The sequence below is a fragment of the Rhinolophus sinicus genome, linkage group LG13 (assembly GCF_036562045.2).
Source record: "Rhinolophus sinicus isolate RSC01 linkage group LG13, ASM3656204v1, whole genome shotgun sequence".
NCBI classification, from domain to species: Eukaryota; Metazoa; Chordata; class Mammalia; order Chiroptera; family Rhinolophidae; genus Rhinolophus; species Rhinolophus sinicus.
The window spans coordinates 15,715,534-15,731,011 of record NC_133762.1 but is presented as its reverse complement, the minus strand read 5'-3'; the positions used below and the strand labels follow the sequence as shown (position 1 = coordinate 15,731,011).

Here is a 15,478-nt window from a genome sequence, read left to right as displayed (position 1 = left end):
TTGACTCCGTATGTGAGACACTGCAGGCCTGCTAACCGTCCTCAGAAGCAACAGACCATCATTTCCTGGGTTCTGTTGGCCACTTAGACTGACGTTGGTGTGACGTGGAAGGGGCGACCACCAGAAGCAGGACTGAGGGCCATCTCGAAGGCTGGCCACTCGATTCTCTGGCTTAATCCAGTTACAGCACTCGCAGCGGGCCTCTGGGTCTTTACCTCACACCTTCTCGGGTTTCTAGGAGCCTAGGCCTCATTCATTTCTTCCCATTTCTCTTTGAGGTCCCACGATGAAACTGAAACGGCTCACAGTTCTAGAGAAGTACAAAGACATCATCGATTCCTTTTACCAAGAGCAACAAAAGTGACCCGAGGCCGTCCTTCCAGTGTCCCCTGAAGATGGCAGGCCTCCCGGAGCGTTTGAGTCCGGTCTTCAATCTGGGCGCATGGACCTCTGGCAAGTCTGTTAGGTCTCGGGTCAGGTATGGCACCAGCATTCCATTTGCCAGGACTTGTGCCAACAATAGCTGACAATTCCGAGAAGCTTCGCATGTGCATAGTTTTAAGTGTTGCTTTTTGTTCAGGTGACATGAGACCAGCTCTCATTCCAGAAGGAAAGGGCTGACAGAATTTGGCCTTAGTTCCAGGTAGATTTTATGGGCTGCTGGCTCACTCAGCTGGCCAGCCAGTGGCAGGGAAGTCGGCTCGTATTACTGCGTGCAAACGGCTGTAACTCACTCACTCACTCACTCTGGAATCTTGTTGACGCTGCCGACGCTGTCACTGCAGTACCAGGCGCCCCTCCACGCACACACCGGCTGATGTGCTGCTTCGTAATGCCGCTGCTGCCTACTGGTAGTTAATGTGTGATACGGATATTAAACGCTTTAACAGAACTGTCAGCAGGTACCTGATTTCCTTTGTCACTTGAGCAGGTGGGACATCAGAGTGGTGGGTACTTAACCCGCAGTACTGCCTGCGTGGGCATGAGTAACCCCTGGCGCCTGGAATCAGCAGAGGTGCCAGAGGGTCAAGTGCAGCGTTCCAGCGAAAGCAGTCAGCTCTGCAGGTGTCACCACCTGGCCACCCAGCTGCTCTGACACCTGCAGCAGCTATCCTTAGCGCAAGGCATGTAACGGGAAACAGGTAGACAAAGCAGACATCTCCGTCAGTTTGGGAATTCTTTATTAGTGTAAACCCAAGAGCAGTTAGCATAATCCAGTAAAACAGAAGCGGCAGCTGAATCAGAGTAAAATACATGTAAGATTGTAAGTTTGGTTACAAGCCTTAAAAAGCACCCAGACAGGGATACTGGTTGTTAAGAAATCCCCCTGTGACCTGGGTACATTATGCAAAGCCACAGGTTTGCAACGTTACACAAGGGGCAACGGAAGACATGAGTTGCCTTTGGTTTGTGGCCAAAGGATAACTGTTCATGAAAATAGTGATTTGGCGTCAAAGAAATCATGCTGGGGGCCAGGGAGGAGCGGGGGGCGGGCGAGGGGGGGAGTGCCTGAAGGTTTAAAGCTGAGCCCAAGTCCCAGTGCTGAGTCTGTTGGGTCTTTGCAACCTGGTCTCCTACCCCTGGTGCTGAGGGCAGTGGGAGGAGGCAACCACTGAAACCTACAATGAAGAGCCATGTGGCCAGGCCTCTTAGCGATGTCAGCTGGAGTGTAACAGGTGTGCTGCAGGAGTGGTCAGCTCCCACGTACGGCTCAGCCAGTCCAGGGGCTCAAATGCTGTCACGTATGATGCTTCACGTGTCCATGAAAAGGAAGTACCACCCTCCACTTCGTTAAAAGATCTCGCCAAGCAAAGGAAATCGCAAGGTAACAAAATAATCAAACAATACATTTGTCTTTGTAGCCAATATATTACCTATGTCTTATTAACAAAAATTATAGCTCTCTTATATTTCTTCAATCTGAAGTCTATTCATACTCAGTAATTCATATAATGGACAAATCTCTCTCAATTTTTCCGTATAACTAAGAAGTACACCATATTAACTGTTGTTGATGTGAACTTTCCTAGGAAATGTCTCTTGTGCCCGTTCATTTGATAAGAATGTCATCTTGTGCTATTATGTCAATATTCTGTTTTATTTCTATTATATTTTTCATAAACCAAGGAAAACTTTTTCTTTAAAAAGTTAGATGTTTTCTCATATTAATTCTGTATCATATTTACAGCTGAGGAAAAACTGTTTTAACGTAAGTGTAAAATGGTTGATAATGGCAATGATAGTCTGCTTAGAGTTTACAAAAAAATGTATACCAAATAGACATTTAATAAATAAAAGAAGCACTTGGAAAGTCCTTTAAAGCAGGCCGAGGGACGTCACCTGCATCGTTTGCACATATTTTGTTAAGAAAAGCCGGATCTAACAAGAGGAAACAGGAAACCAAGCGCACACAGAACGGGACGTGTCCTAACACAGGCTTACGCGGCGTCCGTTACGAGTGACTGATCAAGTACCATCTGCAGAAGCGCTAATCTAAATCTTTCACTCGGCGACAGATCTCTTCTGTGAAGTCTGAGCATTTTGCGTTGCCTCCCAAGTCTTTTGTTAAGCTCTGAGAAAAGGAAAAAACAAAAGTGAAAGTGTATTCAGCAAGGATATTTCTGTTTAAAGCCCCAGTGAGATACCAGCTGAGCAAGGTACCTGGCTGTGCCCATAGCCACGTGCTACCCCAGGAATACTGGGACAGTCCCTCTGTCCACTGAGAAAATGTCGCATTATGGACATCTGATGAGAACAAATCTAAATGAGGTTTCAGAAATCCCTTGGGGTATTTTTAAAATTGAAAAACCTTAAGACACATTTCAGTATGTTTTTGGAGGCTGGGAAACATACTACGGTAATATTTAAATCACCAACTCTTAAACTCCTCTTTAGGCAAGAACGCCTCCCATGCAGCCCGTGTTTGCTGCCAGCCTGTGCTCTCTTCACTGCCAGACAGGCCTCAGCGTCTGCAGGTCCCTCGCATCCACAACTGCAGGTCCTACTGTGTAACCGTGGCACCTGCTGGGCTGTACGGTGTCGCGTCACAAATAGTGTCAGTGACAACGAACAAAATCACATGCCCTTCAATATGACTGTCAGACCTGAAAAACAAGCCTGGATTTCTTATATTTGGGCTGTAAGAAGAAATTTCAAATTACATAATTTTTTTTAAAAGGAGCCAACCTTGAAAACCTTATGGTCAGTGAAATAAGCCAGTCACAAAATGACAAATAACACGATTCCACTGGACTGGCTGAGTCCCGGCCCTGCTGGTCCCGCTGTACACCGAGGCTTCGGTGCTGCTCTGCCCTGGCGGCCATGCTCGGTCCTGGGCTTACGTGGGAGCCCACGGGCAGCGCCCTCAGACAGCACGTGCGACGAGGGGAGCGTACCTTCCCGTCCTTGATGGTGGCGAAGCAGGCGGCCTCGATCCTGGCGCCGTGCGCCTGCAGCCCCATGTGGCGCAGCATCATCACGGCGCTGAGCAGCAGGGCTGTGGGATTGGCCATGTCTTTGCCCGCGATGTCAGGGGCGGTGCCGTGAACCTGCCCGGGAAGCGCAGCCGTCAGGGGCAGGGCAAGCACAGCGCCACCCCCGGAAGGGGCCCTCACTACCTGTCCTCACAGGGCAGGACGGTTACTGAACAGCGGCCGTGCCCAGCTCCTCAGACAAGGGCCTAGAAATAAGGCCGCAGAGAAACAAAGGGCCAAAGTAATTTTTAAAAACTGCAAACTATGGACTAACCCTCTTTTCCTGTCAACCTTTGGTCAAGTATTTTAACTGAGGAAGGACAGGTAACAAGGATACAAAGTGAACAAGGAAATGAATGAATAAACCAAACACGTAAAAACCTAACCAAGGCATCATTTCCTTTCAACAACTGGAGAAACTCAAAAGGTCAGGCACATTTATGCAGATCACCACTCTTGGGTTCCCACGTCATCCTGACGGGAATCCTTACCGACTCGAAGATCGCAACCCCATTGGCGCCAATGTTCCCACTGGGTGTCACACCGAGACCTCCAATCAGTCCTGCACACAGGTCACTGGGGGCAGAAAGCATGTCAGGGGTGTTGGTGTGAAAAGTAAAACATCTCACCCAGCACCCAGACTTCAGTGTTTCAATACCATCTTCCACTAAAAGGAGCCAGGGCTCCTTGGAGAAAGGGCTGAGTCCGCGACTGAGGTTAGGAAGATACAAGATGAGCCTAAAGCATCTGGCTGTGACAGCTCAAAGGGACGATCCCTGGCCAACTTGGGACAACCTAAGCATCAATATGAACGACAGTGCTGGATGTAATCACTGAATAAAGAGAAAACTTGAGTCCTAATTGATAAATAAGTAAACAGATACACACGAGACAAGGAAAAGCTTATCCTTACAGTAGAACACCCACTAATGAATGTAATGAATGTAAGAAGGAAATGATGGACTCAGAAAATTACCATTTGGCCAACAGTGTGTGTGAGAGAGAGAGAGAGAGAGAGAGAGGGAAGGAGAGAGGGAGTAATACCGTGAAAGTGATAAAATGGTAACATTTGGGTAACTTGGGTGCTGAATACACAGGAATTCTCTGTACTGTTCTTGCAACTTTTCTGTAAGTTCTGAAATTATGTCAAAAGTTACAAAAAATCTGTAAAAATGACCACCCACCTACCTAGCTCTGCATAAAACATTGAAGTCAATCATCCACCCAACCAACAACACACCTGAAAAATGTGAAGCAATGAGCGACCAGGGAGCACCAGCCCCGAGCCGACGGAACGTGGCGGAGCGAGTGACGCGCCGCCTGTGCCCACTGGTCCCACTGCCCGCCTCCTCAGGGCCCGAGGCCTAGCTCACAGAAAATGCCATCATTTCTAACACTTGGTTGCAATTTTTAAATCAGTTTCCTTCCGGATGTTTATAAATAAGCTGTAGGCCAAAAGGGCACAGCGCGACTCACCTCAGGATGTCTCCATACAAATTTGGCATAACAAGGACATCGAACTGGGACGGGTCTTGTACCATCTACGAGAAGCACAGGTGCGTTTAGCAGTCAGAGCACACAGCACACGGACACACTGCGCTCGACGGGCAGGTCAGTATGAAAACGTACTTACGTTCAAACACACTGTATCAAGGTACATCTCATTGAATTTGATATCTTTACAGTTTTCTGCAACTTCCCTGCATTTTTGCAGAAAAAGCCCATCGGACATCCGCCTGTATTTAACCAAATAAAAAGTGTTGAAAGCAAAAACTTGTAGAAAGAAAAGCATCAAATCAGAGAAGTTCAGGAAATTGAAGTTCCGGAAGCCAAGACGTCTGACTTCAGTTACAGTCAACTTGTTTCCCAGCCAGTAGTGTCATCCAGCTCCATTAAGAAGGCGAACTTACTCGATTATTTATTAATACATAGCTTCACTACCTTCCACACTCAACACCCTCCTTAGGTCAGGGACCCGTTTCTTTATACATCAGAGACGGCCTGCAGACTGGCTCTGAGGACTAAAGCCGCCTGGGACACAGGTGTCACTGCTCCGTCGGGTGTCACTCTGTCAGCACGGGCTGCCATAGGCCCTGAGCACGTGGCCACAGCGGAACCACGCCCACTGCTCTCCTTCTGAAACCTACTGGCCTCAGCACCCGGGGCCCGAGTCCACAGCTTCTTTCTCTGCTTCTTCCGGGATCTGGATTCATTCCCCCCAAATCGGCCCCCGTCTCTCCCCCAATGAGGCGCCTCCCACAGGAGGTGACGACAGCAGCACCTGACCGAGACCCCCGGGTTCGGAGAGCGAGCTGGAGTGGACAGCGCCCCAGGGACTCACATGATGTTTGCCTTGTGCACGGCAGTGACGTTGCTCCGGTGGTTGTTCCGTGCGTATTCAAAGGCGAACTCCGCAATGCGCCTGCTCGCCTCCTCGGTGATGAGCTTGATGCTCTGCACGACTCCGTCCACAATCTGCAACACACAAGTCCTGCTCCTGGGAAGGGCCCGGGACATCTGCAGTGGCGTCATGTGGTGCCCACGACCATCCGTGAAGTCAGGATGCAAAATTCAAACAGGGCACGTTCCCAGGCCCCATGCACTGGTCCTCCTGGCACCCGTGTGGCCAGACGCAGGAGCAAGACAAATGCCCCACCTCACAGCCGTCAGCGTGAACTGCCCCTGGGAATCTGAGCAACTGCCACGTGCATGGGAAGCAACCCAGCCAAGAATAAGAAGAGCCTCCACAAACATACCACATGCTCGATTCCACTGTACTCCCCTTCAGTGTTCTCGCGAATGGTGACAATATTTACGTCGTTGTAAGGGGTTTTATAGCCTTCGATTGAGACACATGGTCGGACATTTGCATAAAGGTCAAACGTTTTACGCAGCAATAAATTCATGGATGGGTGGCCAGCTGCAATTGGGGTCTTTAAAGGGCCTGTAATAAAGAAGAATCCCCAGATGACAAGGATCTTTCCTTCTCCTTTATAAACACAAGTGCATAACATTTACTTGAGATTCCTTTTTTCTTCACTTTTCCATCAGGGTTGTATTTAGGGTCCTTTCTTTGGACATGAAGTAGCTGTGTGACACGTCTAACGGACGCTTCACGAACCAGGGACACTTGCACAACAGAATAGGAGTTGTTTGGAAGGACACATGGGTACCCTGTCTCTAAGTCTGATGTTCTCTTCGTCGGGAATGAGTCCGTCGTGGCTGGTCACCCTGAGGCACCCACTCCCAAGTCGCCCACTGACCCGCTTAGGCTGCCCTGTGACATGTGTCTGCCTCTCTTCACGCGACCTCAGAATCAAATGGAGGAAGAAAAGCTCCTTGTGGCAGCTTCCTGGGACGCCAGTGCATGCCTCAGTCACACTGAGCACCTGCTGACAGGCCCAGCACCTGCCAGCTGCCGGGCACGATCTCACCCTCACCACCCTCCTGTGCGGCGCCAGCTCTATCAGCCATTTAAATGCAACGGAAAAATCAAACAAAACCAAGAGTAAGACATCTGTGGAGGCTTCCCAGCCAGTAAGTGGCAGAGATGAGATTCCAACCTGATCTGTCCGGATTCAAATCTGTCACCTCATGTCCTTAGACTTGTATTAATTAAGATAAAATGTAAAAGGTATCCAAAAGATAAATGTCGGTGAAGATAAATGTATAATGTCATTTGACATTGGCTAGTAATACTTAATGTTTTTACTGGGGAAAAATATGTCCCCAAATAAAAAGCAAAGCATCTTACTATGAGTAAGTTGCTTCCTAAAAGGCTGGCTTCATTTAGCTTAAATGCATGAACGTTCCAAAATGTAAGAGTGGCAGCAGAAATCGGCGATGACATCACACCCACTGCAGGGCTACCTTTCAGGCCCATCTTGTTCTTATCCATGGACTCTTTGGCTTCTGGAGGGATCATCCACTTTCCTCCCGGTCCTTGAATGGCAGTGACATTCCGCTCCTCCCACTGGACGGGCACCTGTAGCAGAGCACAGCACAGGGCACTGGAAAGGCCGAACAGACTGGCATTCATACCACAATTACAAAGAAACTTCTTCACCTCTGGATGCGACTGGTGAAGACACATAATAAAGCTCCAGAAGGTTCCTAACATGTAGCAAGAGATGTTGTTCTCTATATGCCCAGAAGGACCCTCCACAGTTTCCCATCCAGTCATACTCCTAGCTGCCACCTGTCCACTTCTTGTTTGCACAACTCAACATGGCTATAATTAGAATATTATCAGAAGGGGAGAAATGGTTCACAGAAGTGATATGTGGATGAACTTGAAAACCTTATGCTAAGTGAAAGAAGCCAGTCATGAAAGACCATAGATTCTAAGATTCTATTCATATGAAATGTCCAGAATAGGCAAATCTATGGAGACAGAAAGCAGGTTAGTGGTTGCCAGGGGCTGGTGATGGGAGGGACAGGGTGAGCGGTATGTAGGGGGGATGGGTAGTGCTTGCTAACAAGTGTGGGGTTTCTTTCTGGGTGATGAAAGTGTTCTAAAATTAGATTGTGGCGATGGCTGCACAGCTCTGAATGTATGAAAAACCACTGAATTGAACTATACACTCTACATGGGTGAACTGTACAGTGTGTGAATTATGAAGGGAACAGTTTTAAGGTATAAGCCAGTGTCATCCTGTCTTTCCACATACACCCTGCAACGTGTACACACACATCTGGCAGCCAGCACACAGCGTGCACTAGGAATGACAGAGGAAGACGTGGTCCCTGTCCACCGCTTACCACTCAGTGAGCGACCATATTTCAGTCCACTGGGAGAATGTGCTAGTGTAGAAGCATCATTTCCTCTGCAGGAGTTTTAACAAGGAACTCATATAGGAAAAACAACGTACGTGTCGTTTCAATAAGTTGCTTTCCTTGATTTATAGCTGTTGGTATCATGACAAACACTAATTTAATCTTACACATTATGTCACCTAACAGCTATAAATAGTAATAATAAATCATCATATCAAACAAAATCCAAATTTCCTAAATGCCCAAAACAAAAGGATTATAAGATCTCTACCTGCATTGAAGACTGGGCTGTAAGAGTAATAAAACCTTACACTTGATGATACCACATCAGAAATTTTTAAAAAAATCTTTCAAAACCTCCTATGTAGTGTTTTGAAATACCAGTTGCATTCTCCTGTTTGGCAGGGAGGCAGAAAGAGGCAGACAGTGACTTGGCAGGGCTGGGAGACCTTGAACCCAGGCAGGGTGCAGAGCCCCTCAAACACTGTGGCACTGCTCTGCTCACTCGCCAGAGCCGGTGCCATGTGGTGGCTGGAACCTCCCAGGTGACAGCAGCCAACACCCCGGTGCAGAATCGTGAAGACTAACAGCAGACCTTACCAGCTTCATACAAACGGGGACAATTCATCCTAAAAGTCACAGACTCCAACTGGTAAGGGAACTTTTCTACACGTTCTTATTAAGGGTATGTTTTTTAAGCCCACTTACTTTAGCAGCATCAAAAATCTTCATAACTGCAGCTGAAATTTCTGGGCCAATACCATCTCCAGGAATTAAAGTTACTGTCTGAACCTGAATATAAGAAATCAAAGAAGACAGTAAGAATTGACTTTTGAAGGTCTAAAACAGAATGTCATTGACAAGGAAATCCAGCTTATGGGGGAGAGGAGGTGTCAAGAAGACCCAAATGCCGTTAAGAAAACAGACTTACCTCCCAAGGGTTCGTCCAAGTGGAGGTAAAACTCAAGACTCCACAAGTCTACTCTTTACCCGAGTTCAGAGGTAGTAAAAAGAACTCCAGTGATGTTCTTTAGGTAAAAATATAAACTACTAAGTAGACTTCCCCATTGATACTACTTTTCACACCAGCTACAAAGGGACTCATTAATTCAAGTGCGTAAAACCAAAGAGAGCAAAAAATTTCAACAATCATTCTCTCTAAAATTTAGACGGCTTCTCATGGAGGCAAGTGCTTTCCTCGCCACTGGAGTCCTGGAAAGTCTAGTTTCTCACGCAGCTTGTTCAGTCTCACAGAACGCTTTCCGACACACTCCCAGAATACCACTGAGGTCTGCTTTGGCACTCAGAGAAGACGAGACTTCACATCAAGAGAGGGTCTCCATTTTTCTGAGTTCCTCTATGAAACTGGCTCCTTAATGGCCAATGTCATTAAAATGAGCTCAGTAAAGTTTACATGGAACCAATAAGAACAGCACATGTGCTCATACATGCAGAATCTGAGTCATACTGTATTTATAATGTAGCATCAATGATTTATTTCAAAGGCTTCAAGCAAAATGAAGCCAGGCGTTTCAAACACAGATATAAAAATGTGTAAAGGGAAATGAGAGGTTTTAAATGACCTAAGATAATATTTAGACCCTCTCCCTCCAGTTGGAAACCACACATCCTTATTTGGAGACTTCTCCACCTGGACAGTGGTCCCTGGCCTTACTCATTTGCAGCTGCCTGAGCTACTCTTTAAATCCCAGAGTCAAGTTTCCCAGGTCTGTTGCCTTCCAGTGATACTCCCTGAGCAGATGGACTAATTGTTTCTGAATGTTTCTGTACAGCTGAAGAAATCTTTGTAAACATTAGTTTCTCTTCTATTTTTCAAATATAACACCCTTCCCACCAGGCTAATACTTGTTTTTAATGGATAGCGTAAAAATTAAATAATAGAGCGTAATGGTCATATCATTAGCTTTCGGAACATGTTTGAAACGCTCGGTTCACTGTTCTTGGGCTTGGAGAGGAACCGCATTCTGTATCTTTGCATTGCTCATGGGCTCTGCTGCGTCCAGGACCTCCTGGCTGCTGCTTCCTGTTCTCCCAACATGTCATGACAAATATCATCAGGCCACCAGAAAAATCTTCTTTATTCCACAGTATAGACAGTAAATGGGGGAAGATGCAGTATGGCCTTGCAGATCCCTCCTGGAATAAGATGTGATGTGGGAGTCCAGGAATAGTGAAATCCTATCAGATTCTATAACAAGGGGTAAAATAGAAACAGATAGGAAGTCACTGACCCAGTGTTAGAATGTTCTAAAGATGTGGCAGTCACGCTACTGTGTTTAGGGAAGCTCGCAAAATAAAAATGCAAAGCAGGCTTTGAAGCTTCTCAACAATTTTTTCTCATGTTGTACTACTTTTGAAAAACACTGCCTTCCCAAAATGAGATTGGGAAATAACAGGCTCAAGGGAAATTTCTATTTTTAACAAGTCTCCTTCAAGATACTAACGTGACAGGCTTACATAGCCAGCTGTAATATAAGTCTTTTAAATGTGACCTAATGGATCTGTGCATGTTAGCCAATAATTTTTACAGTATAAATATGGCCAATTTTCCCTGCTTTTAAATAAAATGGAGATAAAGGGCTAGATAATAAATCTTTCTTGAGAAACTTCTAAAAGGAGAAAATAAAAGACATAATTATACTCACACCACCAGCAAAACCTCTGGTCACCTGTTTTGGGTTGTGGAATGCCCCCAGCAGCCGAGAGACCTATATTAATATCAACAAAGAAATGTCATTAACAGAATTAAACCACATGCGGTGAGAGGCAGAAACAAAGCCACTGCTGACGGCTGCTAATGCTGCAAGTTTGCAGAGATATTTGGGAACTTCCGAGGGATATTTTCTCATATATTAGCTCAATGTGGCTACCTAGTTCAGATCTGAAAACCTAAATATTCATTTACCTTTGTTTGGAGAACTTAAGTACCATATGCTTTTAAAGTCCATTTTATGAATAATTTGTTAAAAGATGTTGAAGGTAGATTGAAACTATACATTTTTCAGCTCACACATTGGGTTTTCCTCAGAGGATCTGCCCCTGAGGCAACTTCTACTCCAGTCCCTAAAGGGAGAAACTGGCCCAGCAGAACCACAGAAGTCACATGAATGTCAAAGGTCACACAGGGAATCCGTGTCAGAGGAGAACCTGGTCTTGTGATTCCACAACCCAACACTATCTCAACATCTATGGGTTTTTCCTTATAGACACTAAAGGCAAAACACACTGATAACGCACTGATTGTCAACTGTGCTGCCTTCGTCCCTCATTCCGAAGGCTGCCCGTCCCTGCCACAGGTGAGTCTGGTGTTATGCGTAAGCTCAGTGGTTAAGGGATGACTTCTGTTTAGGCAGTGACACACAAGTTGCAACTTCACCTTCAGAAGCAACTGTGACCTAACAGTTACTGTCATACAAATCCAGGTCCGAAGAGGTAACAAGCAGAACCCAGTTACTGAATAAACCCCACTGATGCCCAGGAACCACGGTCTGTTTCATGACTGTGAGATACGAGCAAACACGAGGTCTGATCAAAAACTACGGTGAGTGTTTAAAAGAAAAAACACGTTGCCATTAATCCCCCGTGCTTTGAACACATCCCATCGTTCTTGCCACTTCCTTTCACGAGTGTCTTTAGTTGCGCTGTCGTGACTGCCTCAATGCCCTGAATTGATGCAAAATGTTTACCTTTCATGGTCATTCTGATTTTGAGCAAGAGCCAGAAATCGCATGGTGAACAAGGTAGATGAGGACACACCATAATGTTTTGACAGAAATTGTCCTATACCAGAAGCGATGTGTGGCACGGAGCGTTGTCATGATGGAGGATGATTTACGGCCACTTTAAAACACTCCTTCTCTCAACTGTAGCTCACACCCGACTGACCGACTGACCGCACCAAACAAGTTGAAACTCGTCACACTGTTACTAAGGTTTGCGGTGCCGCTTCCCATATCGAAGATCCTGCCTTTCCATTGGACGGCAGGTGACAGCAGCATTCCCGTAGTTTCTGATCACACCTCCTATGTTGACAGCTAAGAACGCTTCAGGTGCACGTTCCTTCTGCAGGTACTAGCTGCTTTCACATTATTTTATGTAATCATTAAACAACTCTGTGAAGTAAGGGTATGTTACAGATGGACATACTGAGGCTCAGAAATGTAAAGCAATTTGCTCGGGATCACATAGCCAACCAGTGGCACTGCCGGGATTCCAACCTAAGACTCCTACATTCCTGTGCAGAGCTTTTTCACTAAATAACAGTGCATGTGGACCTCACTTTAAACTCAAAACAAAAGACAAAGTATAAAATTCTATAGGAAAAAAATGACGTTACTTATGGTAGATTTCTAGGGAGCTGCTCGTTACCAGCACCAGGAGACTCACAAGAGCCTGTTTTTCCCTGTACCTATAATCTGGAGTGTGACCTTGGCCCCAGAGCAGGCAGAATGGAACTAAGAACTAGGAACACCCAAGACGCCTGGGTTCCTTGTCGGGTCTGACACCGACTTCCTGCGTGACCTTGAGAATGACCTCTTCAGGCGCGTCTTGAGCGCCACCGAGAAGTCAAGGAGCCGCAGAGATGGTCTTAGCCCTGAGCTGTGGTGGGGGCGGAAGCCCTCCAGATCGTAGATTCTCACCAAGAAGGTAAAGGAGGCGCCACTGCTCTCCCTCTCCGAGGGTGCAGGTGGTAATAGGGTGTCCGTGCCCTTCGAAGGGGACACGGTCGCAGGAGCAGCCCGGGGAGAGCCGGGGTGGGGGGCCTAGCAGGAAGCGGACTGGGATCTCACGCGGGACCTCGCCTGCCCGGCACCCGCGGCCCGCGAGGTGAGCCGGCTCCGCCGAGCGGACCGCGGGAGACCCGGCCGTCAGCAAGGAGCGGGCCCAGCCTCAGGCCGGCAGCTCAGCGCGGGGCCTGCGCTCCGGCCCGGAGTACCGGGAGCAGGGCCGCGCCCCTCCTCGACCTTGACGCCGTCCCCTTCGGGCGCGGCCGTCCGGGTGCGGGGTGCGCACACCCGCGCGCTGGCCACGGAGCCGCCTCCCCACCTGGCCCGCCGACCCACGCGGCCGCCGCCCGCCCCCGGGCGCTTACCTTGGACATCCACGCGGGCCCTGCCATCGCGTCTCCTCTCACCGCGGCGACAGCGCGTCCTCAGTGCGCAGCCGCGCAGCCCGCGCCGGGCCCCGCCTCCAAAGCCCCGCCCCGGGGATTCTCCGCGCGGCTCAGCGCCGTTGGGACGCGCACCGCCTCCGCGGGCCAGTCGCGGCGCGTTTCCACGTGACGTACGCAGCCGCGACCGACCCGGAAGCTGCTCGGCTCCGCGCTCCCGGCCGACCCCTGCGGCTCCTGCGCTCGTTGAGTCACCGTTTAGCTGGGAGCGTGGCTCCCCGCTTCCGAGGTTCTGGTCGCGTGTTTCCTGCCTTTTCTATTACAGCCACCCTGGAGTGGGCGAAGCGGTCTGCTTGCAGTTTTGATTTTCGTTTTCCAGAAGGCTGACTGTAAATAAAGCCTTTCTTGTGCACTAGATTCTAAATGGCCACCCCTCCTCCCTACTATTACCTGTCTCCCCTTCCCTGCTTTGTTTTCTGTAGTGCTGATCCCACACCTGACGTCCCATGTCTATTTCACTTGTTTATTTACAATTTGTCTTCTCCGCCAGGGGTAAATTCCAGGAGAGCAGCATTTTTGTTTCGGGGCGATGCTGTATTCTCAATGCCTATAGAAGCAGTAACCACATGCCCTAGACAGGGCCCGGATTTAAATCCATGCATTACCAGCTGTGTGACCTTGGCAAGTCACCTTCTCTAAGACTATTTCTTTACCTGCGAAAGGGCATGATGAGACGAAACTACAGACTCAAGGGCGTTCGTGGAATCATCCTACTCAGTAAATGGGCACAGGACAGGTAATCAATGATTCTTTCCTCTCCCTCCATTCACCCTCACGTCAAACACACTTAGTCCTTCTCAGGGACCACGGCCAACTGCTGGGAGCCTCAGAAGCATGTGCTTTGGAATCAGAGAATGACGTTGAGACTTGCTTTGCCACTTCCTAGCTGGGTGGCACTGCGCAAATCACTTTGCCTCTCTGAGCCCAGGGTTTCTCATCTGTAACATGGGAACTGTACCCCTTGACCTTCCTCACAGCATTGTTGTAATAGTTCAAGAGAGGGCCTCATTCAGGTCACCGACAACAGCGATCAAAAAGGATGTGTTACAGGAATTTTCTAGTCAGGTTGCTGCTTCCATTCTGTAGGAGGAGGGGCGGGGGGCTCCCAGAGCGGAAAACGCAGTGCTCAGTAGAGGTCCTGGTGCTGCTACCTGGATCCGCTGGACTGCAAGTCAACAGAGATTAGCAACTGTAAGAGAAGATGCCAGAAGGTCTGAACACAGAGTACTGGCCTGTTTGTGACCATGTGAAATCTGAGATGGGAAGAACTTTTCTAAGTGATTGTGCGGTTTGGAGCAGTTTCAGTTTTCCCAACTCTAATATAAAAGAGAAGTGCAGATGGGGCGAGTCTTACAAAGGCCTCTCTGCCCGAAAATTCCACATTCTCTGAATTTCTGGGCACATATCCTGACTTCTTTCCAAGGCTGAGGCCCCTATCCCTCTTATCCGATACAAATGAAGGATGACGAGGCGGCCCCTGAGACTGAGGGTTCTCAGTGAGTCCCAACTCCACCTGGGAACTTGTGGATGCCCGCGTTCTTGGCCACCCCAGACCTACTAACTCAGAAACTCGGGGTGACCACCTGTTTTAAGCATAAAGTCCTGGCCTTATCATCAAAGCGCCGCGTGGAATAGGGGCTGCTGACCAGCGTCTGCCTCCCTCAGATTCTGCCGCTCCCCGCTGTGGACCCCGGGGCAAGTCACTGCACCACTGACGCCTCAGCGTCCTCCTCTGCCAGATGGAGGTAATGCCTGTGGAATCAGCTGTGCTGGGGTTAGAACTAACACGTGTGCTGGACCCCTGAAAGGCACTTGACAGCGATGACATTTGCTTAAAAGCCCCAGAAATGTCCTGGCCTTTGTCGCGGTCTCCGGACACAGTAGCCCTTTAAATCCTCTCAAGTCTCACATCTGTGTCCAAGGACTCAAAAATAGGCGAGCAAATCCTGTCCTCCTCCCCAAGAGGCCCAGGGGCCTGAGGTGCCCTGCCCAGGCCTGGCCCGGGACGAGTCTCAGGAGTCGGCTGGAGTGACCCCTC

At 48.4% G+C, this 15,478-nt stretch overlaps 2 protein-coding genes across 6 annotated transcripts in view; one reads left to right on the top strand and one right to left on the bottom strand.

Annotated features, from left to right (window-relative positions):
• ACSBG1 (acyl-CoA synthetase bubblegum family member 1) overlaps positions 1 to 898 on the top strand; it is a 33,480-nt gene extending 32,582 nt beyond the window's left edge. For all 4 annotated transcript variants that reach the window (XM_074317451.1, XM_074317452.1, XM_019751201.2 and 1 more), the window contains one exon: positions 279 to 898. In XM_074317451.1, coding sequence (XP_074173552.1) covers positions 279 to 364 — 86 coding nt within the window. In that variant the 3' untranslated portion in view covers positions 365 to 898. The remainder of the gene's footprint in view (positions 1 to 278) is intronic.
• A 266-nt stretch (positions 899 to 1,164) lies between these two features.
• On the bottom strand, positions 1,165 to 13,533 carry IDH3A (isocitrate dehydrogenase (NAD(+)) 3 catalytic subunit alpha). Of its 2 annotated transcripts, none has more exons than XM_019751203.2 (11): positions 13,363 to 13,533; positions 10,916 to 10,978; positions 8,958 to 9,041; positions 7,344 to 7,458; positions 6,230 to 6,417; positions 5,815 to 5,948; positions 5,107 to 5,209; positions 4,950 to 5,014; positions 3,965 to 4,049; positions 3,396 to 3,548; positions 1,165 to 2,572 (listed from the first exon to the last, which is right to left on the bottom strand). In XM_019751203.2, the coding sequence occupies exons 1-11, from the start codon at positions 13,387 to 13,389 to the stop codon at positions 2,489 to 2,491; spliced, it is 1,101 nt and encodes a 366-aa protein (XP_019606762.1). In that variant the 5' UTR covers positions 13,390 to 13,533; the 3' UTR covers positions 1,165 to 2,488. The 2 variants fall into 2 exon arrangements, with proteins under 2 accessions (XP_019606762.1, XP_074173555.1); XM_074317454.1 differs by having other exon boundaries at positions 10,940 to 10,978; positions 13,363 to 13,462.
• Positions 13,534 to 15,478: the final 1,945 nt, after the last annotated feature.

What these genes read in the sequence shown, in the direction of transcription:
- IDH3A (XM_019751203.2), bottom strand. Translation starts at nt 13,389, where the DNA reads ATGGCAGGGCCCGCGTGGATGTCCAAG. An exon ending in TTGATACAGTGTGTTTGAAC is followed by an intron (nt 5,015 to 5,106) that starts GTAAGTACGTTT and finishes TGCTTCTCGTAG; the next exon opens with ATGGTACAAGACCCGTCCCA. An exon ending in TTGTATGGAGACATCCTGAG is followed by an intron (nt 4,050 to 4,949) that starts GTGAGTCGCGCT and finishes TTCTGCCCCCAG; the next exon opens with TGACCTGTGTGCAGGACTGA.